Genomic DNA, 13045 nt, shown 5'->3' with positions numbered 1-13045 from the left:
TTTAAATCAGGGGTTATCTCAGACGCCAGCGTTCTTCTGATGAGACAACTTCAGACAGAATTTAGTCCCCCGGCTCCGTTTTATTTTAGGTGCAGGGTTCTTAAGGCAGTAATTGAGATATTATCTGCTTAAGGGAAACCTCACATCCTGAATCACTACGACTCAATACAAAAGCCCATTAGTGCCAATACATTGTTCTGTCTAGCGCCAAAGGGTGACATCTACATCCAGAGGCTTTTAAATAATGCAAGTGACAAATTGGTGCTTTGGAATAGAGAGGCTGATTTGTTGCAGGTCAATCTGAGCTGTTAAAATAATGATTAACATAATTTTTTTTTTACAATTTTTCATTTAAAATCATGATCATGCATGCAAAGTTTTCACATGCATATGTGCATGCAAAATGTTGGACCAAAAATACAAATATATGAAAAAAAAAAAAAAAAAAAGCACGAAAGCACACACACACACACACGCACACACACAAAAGAAAGGGAAATTAAATAAAAAGTACTACATTTATTTAAATTGGAATTAAACAGTTACAGTACTGTTTAAAATATTCTTTTTTCATTTATTTAAAAAAAAAGAACAGTTAAAAATAGTTGTTAAATACAGTTTTATATCACATTTTCAAATGTTGTTTTTTTTTACTTTAGCACTTACCTTGGTTGCATGTTTTTCCTGTATAACCTGGATGGCACTTGCATTTGTTGGGTCCCACGCATTCTCCGTGTTTGCATCCGTGCTGACATACCGCTGTAGACGAAAAGATCATCAGTATCACTCTACAGTCAATGTCAGAGTCTATGCAGTAGACATGGAAACATGGAACAAAACAGCCTTTAGCTTTCCTGCTAAGAAAAAAGCAGCCTTTCTTGCTGTGGGAAACAAGTGTCCGTAATTAGACCTCCAGGTTATTGTGGCGAGAGATCCACTAAAACATTATTTCGGAACGCTCGCCCCCTACACTGTAAAATGTAATAAGTTGAGTTAACTTAAAAAAGTGAGGAAACCGATTGCCTTAAATTTATAAGTAAACTAATGTATTACTTTTAAGTTGGTAAAACTAAATAGTATTTGTAAACTAAACTTATTCATTAAGTAAAGTATAGTATTCATTTTAAGTTGGCAAAACTAAATAGTATTTGTAGACTAAACTTAAACATCAAGTACAATTAAGTACTGGTGACTCAAAAGCATTAGTTGAGTTAACTTATTATTAGTGTTCACTTTACTAGTAAATTTAAGGAAACCGATTGCCTCACATTTTTAAGTAAGCTAAACTAACAAAAACGAGTAAAGCAAAAAAAGTTTGTCAAAACATTCATTTTAATGTAACCGTGTACAAAATTGTTTTTTAAAGCAAAAAAGGGTTGATGGTGAGTGATTAAAATAACCAATTAATCAACCCTACAATAAAACATTTGTGTTACTGCACACAGATAACCGATTAAAACATTTTTGTTGTGGGTATAGGGATTTGTCACCCATCAACCTGGATACAACACCCTAAATGCAACAGACACAATACGAAATCTTTGTTATTACTAACAAACATCTTGACTAAAAGTTTTGGTTTTGCATTCAGGTTGGAAGGTGTCCGATTAAAACTATACCAAAAAAATTAAACAACAGACCTACTGCAACACGGTCTTGTTTCTGCCATCAGAAACACAAAGAACACACCTTGACCAAAACATCCAATTTATGCAGCAATTAGAGTTTTGTTTTTGTTCTTGTTTCTGCAAACACTTAAGATTTTAAATAAAACATTTGTTTTAATCAGTCATCCATCAACAACATTGCAAAAGTGCAACAACAGACCTACAATCACATGGTCTTTTTCTGCCATCAGAAGCATAAAACAAAAACAGATAAAAACATCAAGGTTAAGTTGCAGGTATTAAGATTTTTAATCAGTCACCCATCAATCTGGATACAACACCCAGAAGGCAACAATAGACCAATTGGTTTCTGCAATTAAAAATATATTGAACAAATTCTTGACTACAAAGCTTTTAGTGACTGGAGTTTTTGTTTTGTATCCAGGTTGGCAGGTGACTGATTAAAAAAAAAAAAAAAATGCTGCAACAGACCTACAGTAACATGGTCTTGTTTCTGCCATCAGAAACATACACGCAAAAAACAAACCTACAGTAACCAGACTTGTTTCTGCAATCAGAAACAAAAAAAACAAAAAAAACATTAAAACAGTAGGTTTTTTAGTGATTGCAGTTTTGGCTTGAGAGATTTGTGCCCCAGGGAAAGAAAAACCCTTTGAATGAACTCAAAAGTGTATTTAAGCTGTGAAGGGTACTCCATATTTAAAGCATAGATCAGTCCAAAAACAAAACACATGGCATGTGGAACATTCTCAAGTCCATCCATTGCTATAAGACCCTCCAAAATGATTGCTGTATCAGTGACCTCCAATGGCAAACCTTGTGGAGACATGGGGCTGTCCTCTGGCACCACAGTGAGAATTCCTATTGATACTTGAGGTGTGACAATATCAATATCCTAAGAAAGAAAGAAAGAAAAGCAATATTAAAATACATTCTTATATTGCAAACGCAAACAAGTGCATGTTCCTTTTAAAAATTTAAACTGCTTAAGGTGCTGTTATTAGTTCTTGAAGTAACTATTTGTAACAGGGCTTCAGTGGGAATTGTCAGTGATAATTTGGACCTTTTCAGCAAAAGCATCTTTGAAACATTTAATAACAATATCTTTTTAGTAAAACAGTTACATCCATCCCATGATCGGTTTGGTTTCAAACATTCCTCAAAATGTCCTCGTGTTCATCAGAACAAAAATGTATACAAGTTTGTAACAAAATGAGATCCTTTCCCTATCCTTTTAATGTTTAATTTATTATTTAACAATAATTATTGGTCATCGAAAGGAGTTTGTTTTTGTTGTTACTGCTGAAACCGTATATACCAGCAGAGAGTGAAGCGATAGAGTGGAGAAGGGATGCTGCTAAAACTGTCACGGGACATAGGTAAAGAATGGCTAAATATAGAGACCTCTTTGCGCAGAGTAGTTGGATTGAAATTGAATTGGAAAATTCAAGACACTATTCTATATGAGATTTTTATACTTTGAAAACAGTTTCATCCACATTTTAAGATTTGATCAAATGTTATGGAAAACAAAGAATATATTTTACTTGCATTTTATTTATCTTCTATGTACTTTATATAAGATCTCTTAAATAAACGTAATGCTGACACAAAAATTGGGAGATCTTTCTTGTAGCATTTTTTAAAAGATATTAAATTAGAATACTTACAAAACATGTTTTGAAGAAGTCTGTAGTGTCTTCTCCAAGAAGGACTGCAAGACCACGGAGAACTGCTGTCCGTCGAGCAGTGACATCAGTGATGTTCTAACAAATAACACATAAAACATCAAGATCAAGAGTGAAAACAGATCACTTTAAACTTGACAAAAAACACTTACTGCAGACTTCATTTGTATTAGATACTCTGAGAGCTTTTTTCCAGCTGTGCCTTTCTTGGATTCAAAAATCTCCAGAAAACGAGAAGTATTTTTATCAAGGGCTGAGAAGAATTCTTGCTTGAGGTTTTTGCTTGTTATCCGGTTGAACTCAGCAATAATCTACGAAAAGGAGAACAAAAACACATTAAGACTTGAAACATTTTTACATGCCCTAGATAAAATGTGTCTTAATTACCTGACTTTCCCTGAAGAGTGCTGGCCATCTTTGTAAAGTCTCTTTTACTGAAGGCTCCTTTTCAACCAACTCTTTTCTTCTTAGCGAAAAAGTTATGTCCATGTACTGTGCTATCAGTGTAGAACTTGGATGTCGTTTCTTCATTTCCTCCACAATTTCTAATCGTTTTGATTCCATGCTGCTTTCATTTTCACCAGCAGGCATATTGGGTAGAAAATTTATCTCGAATCGTTTGGGTTTCTTGACATTTCTTGGAGAATCTTGGCTCCCTCTTTTCATTGAATTAACAAGAACATCGGTGCATCCAGCTCTCCTTAGTTTGCTCCTGTAATTACCCATTTTAAACTTTATACTGTTTTTCCATCCGTTCCATCCAGTGGAGGAGCCTGGTTCAAAAAGGCATGGATGTTTTTTGACAAGTGCCGATGCAACATCATTGAAATCTTCTTCACGGGGATATGCTTTAAATTTGTACATGGCCTCGGCAAGCTTTTCAAGTACTTCATGTTTCATGTCCCTGGGAACTTGCAAGTATGTCTTATCTCTCATAAACAAAAGGTTTCCCTGGCGCAGTCTGTATTCCACATTCACGGAAAAGCTGGGAATTTCAAATGTTTCTGGCCATGGATCCTGGCGTGTAAGAGGTGACTCTTCTTGAGAGGTAACAGACATAATGTCGGTGTCAGCCTGGCTCGGTGTAGGTGATGTCACAAGAGAGATTACCTTCAAAGTGGGCTTCTCAGGTAAATCTGCAATGTCAGTAAGGTTAACAAGTGCATTGTTAAAATCAGCGTCTTCATACTGAAGAGAGAACGTGTATGGAAGATCAAGATGCTGCCCAAGCTGTTCAATCAGGGAGTCCAGGGTTTGTGGTTTGCTAGGAAGTGTGACCTTCCGTATATCATTGTCAGTCACAATCACTCTTAAAACAGTTCTTGTCTCCATTATGTCATGTGGACCTAAAAAATAATTTGAGAAAACATCCACAATTTTCAGTATTAGACCCCAGACAACATTCAGCACAAGATGAAGTGTTTAATTGTAACAAATATCCTGCCTTGTATTTTGTAGGTTGGCAGTGGAAACAAGTCATTCAAATCAGACAGCTTAATGACTGACATAAGTGGTACATGGCTGGACAATTCATAGGAACGCAGATGCTCAGTGTACCACGCTGTCTGTTCTTTGCACACAAACAAAACATCTGTGTTGATGACTACAATTTTAACAATTTGCCTGAAATCAGGAAGACCTGAACAGGAGCCGACAGAAACAACTACATCAGGACAGTACTTAATACCATCAATGCATACTGAGGATGTAACAAGGACAGTGCTTTGAGCACCAAAGTTGTTCTGAAGAACATTCTGAACATTCTCAGGAAAAGATGAAATCAGTGTAACTGCAACTTTTTCCATCTGCACAGAAGGCTTGAAAAAAGAAATTGAATCCATGTGGTACGCCATCATTCTTTGATGTCGGACTGCCAGAGTTTGAGGGACATTTTTGAAATTTTTTGTGTCACGAATTATTTGCTTGAAGAACTTATGTTTGCCTTCAAAACGCATTGTCCAGACATCTCTTAAAGGCCCATACATTCGTATAAGTTGTGGGTAATGCTCAATGTAATGGTGTTTGGGACGCAATGCAAAATGAGGAAATGCTGTTAAAAGCAAACCTCTATGCTCTGAAATTTTATCCCCAAGGAAATCAATAGTTTCCTCAGTGAATCTGAAGGACGTCGCCAGTTCCAAAATGTCTTTCAAAAGCATTAAAATCTCCCATGATGGATCGTTCTCTGGGATATCAAATCCAATCATGAGGGGAAGAAGTCTTAGAAGTGCCCAATTTTCATGGCCATTACCACCAATTGTGCCTCTAGAGGCAAAGGCAACTGGAATAGTTTGAGGCTGATCAGTCTTGTCCATGAATTTGTATGGAAACTGCTTGATTGTTCTGTTTAAGTAGTCAAGAGTAATGTACTTTTTGTTGATCAAATCATTAAGACACATTGCCATTTCAACGGGTATGACACCCTCTAAGAGATCATGCATGAGGTCAGGTGGAAAGCCGCCGATAGTGTGAAAATAGTCTAGCTCTCTGAAGACACAACTACCTTTCACACCATACTGTTTAACCAAACTCTGATCTTTTAAAACTTCCTCAACTTGCCTTTCGTGATTTAGCTTGGTCCTGGATTCAAATGCTCCTGTCCGTACCTCTCTTTGTTGGATTTCGCTCTTCTTCACCATACAGAAGCGACAGGGGTGTTCCACAATGAAACTCTCTTGGAATCCTGCCAAGGAGTGGGCACCAAGGTTATCAGCAGACACACAGAGAACAGTTCCCAATAAACATTCTCCTAACCGCTCTACAAAGACGCCATGTTTCTCTAATGTTTTCAGATCTTGAACAAGAGGGTGTAGGACTTTTTCATATCCACACCGTTTCACTGCACTAGCTTTGCATAAGATTGCCAACTGAATTGCATGAAGAGAAGACAGATACTTAGAGGGAAGATTGGCAAGGACCCAGTAAACACTGAACATCTTGTGTTTCTTTTTTGAAGTGCCGAGAGGGTTGGCAATTTCAAATTCATCAGTGTAGAGGGTAAGTAAAATCCTACATTTTTCTGCCATCAGAAAAGGATTCTCAGAGTAGTTAGTGCCATCTCTGTAGGAACTAATTCCACATGCACTTCCATCGGGAGCAAGAACTTTATCAAGGACCTCTGATCGGTTTAAAAGCAGCTGTAACATGTTCAAGATTGGCACATATGCAAAAGACTGTGATTCTTTGTCGAGTTTGTATTCTATTGGCATAACTATTGGAAATTCTTTCTCAAAGTATGATGCTCTTTTACTGATGGTAGATAGAGGCTCACCAGACTCAGTCATTTTTAAGAGCAGATTATTTTCTGTGACAACTTTCACAATTTCTTTCAAAACATTATCACTATAAGTGATTTCATGTTGATTTAAAATCTGTTGAATGCCATTACTCAAAAGTGGCCTTGACAGAAGAAAAATCTGAGTAATTTGTTGTATTACTTCTTGTACTGCTGCATCAGATATATGCAGAATGGTTTGCATCTTAAGGAAAAGCAATCCTAAATTATGCTTTAGTTGTCTCTGTAAATCATCTAGACTTTGATTTGGGTCACCTTCTTCATATTCATCCTGGCCAAACTCTGTAGAATCAATTGAATCATAGCAAGAAGCTGTACTTTGTGTAACATCTTGCTGTAAATCGGCAGCAATATTTTGCAACTCCACTAAAATGTTGGGCTTTAAGTTCCTCTGCGTGCTAAACTGGTGTTGCTTACTTTTATGAGCATTAAATGTGGAATAAATTCTGCTTTCAAAATTGCAGTCTTTGTATGGGCACTGAACCATTTCATTATTTTTCAGATGTTGACGCAAATGGCAGAAAAACAAGGATTCTGTGCAGGGTTCTTTAAATTCACAGAGAGGACAATGAAATATCAAAGGTGCTGGTTCTGATCCACTTGTTTGTTTTGCATTTTCAGAGTGATTTCTTGTTAAATGCACTTTTAGAGCATTGAATGATTTAAAAGAACACAAACAGTCTGTGTGAAGACAAGGAATTTGGTTGGTTCTTGTGTAGCTTCCATGTTTAATCCGATAATGCTTCAATAGCAGAGCTCTCTTTTCACAGAAATAAACACAGAACTTACACTTCCACTGCATGTCCACTGCACTCTTCAAAGAAACATTCTGCAAAAAAGTTAACAGAGTTAAAGTATATGGATTAATAACAAGCAATTTGTAAAAACAATTTTTAGCATCCACTTTAAAAACTTGTATAAAATATTGGTTTCTTTGCAGCACCTCTTATTTAACATTCTTTTGCATTTTAAGGCATTAAATTAATGGTTTTCGTGTCGATTCGTTTGAAAAGACAACAGAGAAAGACGATTTAAACTGGCTCACGAATCACTAATTTGTTCAGTATATGGTCTGAAGGCACGTGAGGTGTTTAAAATCAGAATGAGTTTTTAGTCTCAAGAAAAAAACGTCGCTTAGACACACGTGCTTACAGAATATATAACCTTACACATTATTGTATTTATTTTAGAACACAAGGCAAAAATCCTGTATACTATGCTCAAATGTTCAATTGCAGGTATGAGTAACGTTACACGTGTAAAGAGCTTCTCTCGTCCATCCCTAATCTGAAAACCGTTGTTTATATATAAACGACATCAACACTAATTATAAACGTGTTACTTTTCCATTGCATACATTTTACTCAAGTAATTATTAAGACTATAGCTTCAACTAATCATTTACACAGTAACTTGTATTTTACTTAAGTTTTTGTTACTCTATCCACCTCTGAAACTTGTCTGTTGACCTAAAACACGTTTATCTTTAAAGCGAGACGATTACCAATTATTAGATTGCTAAGAGCAATCCAACGTCATCCATCGATTTTATATAAATATTTTAACAAAATATTACTGTTTATGAACTTTGATTGATATATTATTATTTTGTAATGAAAATGTAGCAGTTAAACTATAAAAAATGAGACTCACCTTATCATTCTCTTATCCAGCCACGTGCAAATTAATGAACCTGCTATCTGAACCAAGTAACTAGCATGTGCAGTCGTCTTCTTCTTCGTCCAATTAATGATCTCTCACTCCTTTGGAGTATTATCGCCACCTACTGTATATCTGGTGCATTCACAATACTTAAACTTTTAAGTTGAGCTAAATGAACAAGTTGAGTTTAAGCACTTTGAGTGGGGAAAAAGTTGGAATTACTTAGTTAAACTAAGTAATATCAAAAAACTTAATAAAGTAAGTTAAGTTTACTTAATCATTTTAGTAAGCTCAGCAATTACATTTTACAGTGTACATCAATAATTCATTGTTTGCTTTGGTCATTTTAATGAACCTGGGACACGGTCCACCTCACTTCTGCTTTATGACTCATTAAATCTCACATTTGGATTGGGAAACAGCCCAGAGCTGAGCAACATCAGAAACCTTTGAGATCTAGACTGGAGGAAAACAACCTCAGAGTTGATACGGGGTAAATTTAGGATCTGCATTTTCAAAATAGTAGAAAAAGAGGCAAATTACCGTTTTATACTACTCTCATGGTAACACACGGCACTAAAATAATGCAATAAACATTCATTTAACAACACTGTGTGTAACATAAAAATCTACTGTACATAACTGACAACAAACTAAATACCATTAAATGTAAGGAAACACTTTAAAGTATAAGATAAATTAGTTTTTACTCCTAAAATCTGTACATTTAACAGTGTTTTATTGTAAAACTAAAATGTCACATTAGATCAGTTAAAGTAATTTACCATGTGTAGAGAGGGAACTTGCTGCTAACCATTCGACATTTGTACCGTATTTTTAAAAAGATTTTTACAGTCTTTTACTATTAAAATTACAAATATTTATTAACAGTAAATGTCAAAGATTTTTTAAGATTATTTAATTCATTTTGCATGCATATATATATATATATATATATATATATATATATATATATATATATATATATATATATGCCACAAAATGGATCTCCAGTATGAATAAACAGAGGCAAGAGAGGTATGTGTGTGTGTGTGTGTGTGTGTGGGTGTTAATTTATTAATTAAAAACAGGATTAGATTTAACATTAAAAATATTATTATATAATAAATCAATAGTTATTCTTTTACTTTTATTTTACTTTTATTTTGTTTTTGTGTACACTACCGCTCAAAGTTTTTTTTTTATGTTTTTGAAAGAAGACTCTTACCAAGGCCACATTATCTGCTCAAAAATACAGTTAAAAAAAACTGTCATAAAATGGAATATTATTATTCATTATGATTTAAATAACTATTTTTTTATTTGAATATGTAAAATTTATCACAAAAATTGTAAGCAACAAAAACTAATTTTAGTCTCGTCAATAATAAAAACCATTTATAATGAAGCACTAATGAAACTGATAACACATTGAGCAGGAAATCAGATTTCTGAAGGATCATGTGACACTGAAGATGGAGGAATGAAGCTTTGATATCACAGGAATAAATAATAGTTAAAAATATATTCAAATTACTCTTAAATTGTTATAATATTTCACAATATTACAGTTTTTACTGTGTTTCTGATTAAATAAATGCTGCCTCGGTGGAAATTTAAGACTTTCTTTCAACAAAAAATATTATAAAAAAAATATTTGACAGGTAGTGTATTCAAAAGAGGTTTCCTATTTAGCCGAGCTACTTTATCCCCTGTAGTGCAGCACATATTTTCCAGACTCATTTGCAGTCTTATTCTATGGGGCCTGAGTGTGCACAGTTTGATCTGTACACTGTAACACAAAACACCAGCTGCTGTACGTCTGTGACATTAGACTGGACCAGACCAGACCAGACCAGGCTTACAGCAGGACTCTCAACACTGCTTCATAGCCGAGTCTGCAGTCAGCTGAGACTCATTTTCATTCAAAGCTTCATTGAGTCTCCAAGTATGGAGACCTATCAGAGCTGTTAATGTTCCTCACTGGTGCCATTCTCACAATGAGAGAGGAGCTAAGAATACACCACAAATACACAAACATGTGACAATATGACTAAGACTTAAACATTGAGGTCTTTGCAACTCAAAGCCCACTGGACCCATGATGGTGAATGCAAGACTGGATCCTGCTGGTGTGTACAGTAGATTAAAGACACACATATCTATTTTCATCCCGTTCACACTGCAGGAAGGCGGAAAGGCTTTAGCCCACTCTGGCAAAAAATAAAAACTGCGAGATAAGAATCATCCCGTCTCATTCTACCTTATTAGACTGAGTAAGCTTATCAAGGTACATGTTCACCTCGGTTTTAACCTGCGTTATTCAATATGGAGGCTGAGCAGTGAGATCAAACCCTGAGGTTAAAACACAAAAGGACAAACACGGGCCCTAATTTGGTGGTAAAGCCTCAGCTGGCAGGGGACAAACAAGGAAAGAGGCACAGTTCTCTGACATTGAGAGTTTATCCGGGCGGCTGCCTTATCTCGCCGTCCAGACAGTTATCAAATGTGATGAAATCATGGATTAATCCAGGCGGGACGCCGTGTGATCACAGGCATTGGTTATATTTTTAAGTGCTGACGAATGAAGAGCTTAAGGAAGGGGCTTTAAAGGGAAACCTATCTGCTGCGGTCCGGTTCAGTGAATACCGGCGCTTGGAACGCAAACCACAGGCGAAATGGGCCAAAGGAAGTCCCCTTTATTGACAAACCACATCAAATGGTCCCGCTGGCTTCAAAACGACTGGCACAAGTGCTCCTCCATCCCCGGAGACTTTCATTCTCGGCATAGCATACCTATCAATCCATGCGCTCCGACGCCGCATGAGCGGACGGCAGCTTCACAGACATATGCCAGAAAGCAGAATTGAGGAATCTGATTCAGAATAAGTCGCACTAAGAATTTGAAAGGCTAATAATGATTTCTCTAGTAGGAGTAGGAAAGATCAATAACCCCTTGTTTAGACCTAGCCTAGTGGTTTGTGCCAAACCTGTCATTCATCCTCAGATATTTGACTGATTGTAAATGTTGTCTTTGTTTAGATACATATAGATAATTCTATAAATTATTAATGGATTAATCAAATTATTTAACAAATTAATGACTAAATGAAGCAATAAATGAAACAATAAATTACAAAATGGCTAAATATATATACACACACACACACACACACACACACACACACACACACACATATATATATATATATATATATATATATATATATATATATATATATATATATATATATATATATATATAAAATGTATTTATTGAATTGTATATATTATATAATGTATTTATTGAATTGTATTTACCTTTAGCTGAAAAAATACTACAATTACATCCTAAAATATGTAAATAAATAGACAAAATAAGAGATAAAAATTTATATAAAAAAATGTGTGCAATACATATACTGTATAATTCACTTTTCAATATTTAATATATTTTTTTATTTAATTTTCCGTAATAAATGTGTGTGTGTGTGTGTGTGTGTTTGCGCACACCTGTGTATATTACCATTCATTACATTGTATTTATCTTAAACATAAAAATTATATAATAAACTATAATTACCCTAAAATATGTGAATAAATAAATACAATTAAATACACATAAAACAAATAAAGCGAATGTATAAATGTGAATAAAGAAATTATATAAAATGTGTGTGTAATACATCACTCATATCACATTAACTCACTCATATCACATTAATATTTATATTAATACATATATATATATATATATACACACTATGTATATATTATTAATCTATTATTAATATATTTAACTTTCATGTTAAAAAAAATTCTAGCACTACAAAATCATGTCATGTTAATCATGTTAATCTTCTTTACAGAACAAATTTCCCCTTTCCCCTTCTTGTTTATTTTGCTTGGGACATGTGTTATCCATTCTAAGTTACCCACAAAAAAATAGATGGATGACATTTAGCTGCTTTATGGGTGATGCAAGTTTATATTTGGCTTGCAAAAATTCCTGTTTCCGTTCTCCATTTCCTGTCCTCTCTCTCACATGCTGTAAATAAAAGTATTAAAACGACCAAAAACACTCTTGATGATAGACCCTTTGAGGTTTACGTTGGGGAGCAAACAAATAAGTGAATATAAACAGTGATATCCAAATATCCTAGAGGGTCCAGATATTCATATGGTGGCAGGAGCAGGTGTAAAGTGTTCACAGGATATCAGGATATTCTCAAAGGAGGAGCGCGTGTGGGGGGCTATAAATAAACGGGAACTCGGGATTCAGCGGATGCATGCTCTGAATGACGCTCAGGCAAGATGATTGCAAAGGAAATATGATGTGGCGCTAACCTTGGGGTTGGCACCTCATCCCGAATACTCTGCGGGTTAAGACGTAGAGAGCTGCAAAACAAACGGCCAGACAAAAAAAAAAAAAAAAGAAGGAAGCTTGGTCCAAATGTGAGATGAAAACATTACATGGGAGCCATGCTGGACAAGCATTACAAATGCATAACATACAATCACACATACACAAAGCATTATGTCACTCACATTTCACATGTTCTCATAATGTATTCATGCATATACACAATTAGGTACTGCCCCAGTGACAGCTTTTGTACCTTTATTTCTGAGAGTATATATATATTTTAAAGAAACTAATATTTTTTATTATGCCTTCAGTTGATCAAAATGGCACTAAATAAATACACATTTCAAATAAATACTGTTCTTTGTACTTTGTATTCATCAAGGAATCATCAAACATAAATAAA

General features: G+C 34.9%; 1 protein-coding gene and 1 pseudogene across 3 annotated transcripts; both read right to left on the bottom strand.

Annotated features, from left to right (window-relative positions):
• LOC113044024 (nephronectin-like) overlaps positions 1-13045 on the bottom strand; it is a 54155-nt pseudogene that overhangs the window by 28160 nt on the left and 12950 nt on the right.
• On the bottom strand, positions 1329-8560 carry LOC113044025 (sterile alpha motif domain-containing protein 3-like). 3 transcript variants are annotated; one of them, XM_026203615.1, is made up of 7 exons: positions 8265-8560; positions 7401-7440; positions 5923-5999; positions 3704-4662; positions 3469-3627; positions 3299-3394; positions 1329-2523 (listed from the first exon to the last, which is right to left on the bottom strand). In XM_026203615.1, exons 4-7 carry the CDS (start codon positions 4646-4648, stop codon positions 2209-2211), a joined length of 1515 nt encoding a protein of 504 aa, XP_026059400.1. In that variant the 5' UTR covers positions 4649-4662; positions 5923-5999; positions 7401-7440; positions 8265-8560; the 3' UTR covers positions 1329-2208. The 3 variants fall into 3 exon arrangements, with proteins under 3 accessions (XP_026059400.1, XP_026059398.1, XP_026059399.1); XM_026203614.1 differs by having other exon boundaries at positions 1331-2523; positions 5876-5999; positions 8265-8559; XM_026203613.1 differs by lacking the exon at positions 5923-5999.

This window comes from Carassius auratus, chromosome 26 (assembly GCF_003368295.1).
Source record: "Carassius auratus strain Wakin chromosome 26, ASM336829v1, whole genome shotgun sequence".
NCBI classification, from domain to species: domain Eukaryota; kingdom Metazoa; phylum Chordata; class Actinopteri; order Cypriniformes; family Cyprinidae; genus Carassius; species Carassius auratus.
Note: the sequence above shows the minus strand (reverse complement) of the source record. Positions and strands in the feature narration are given on the sequence as shown.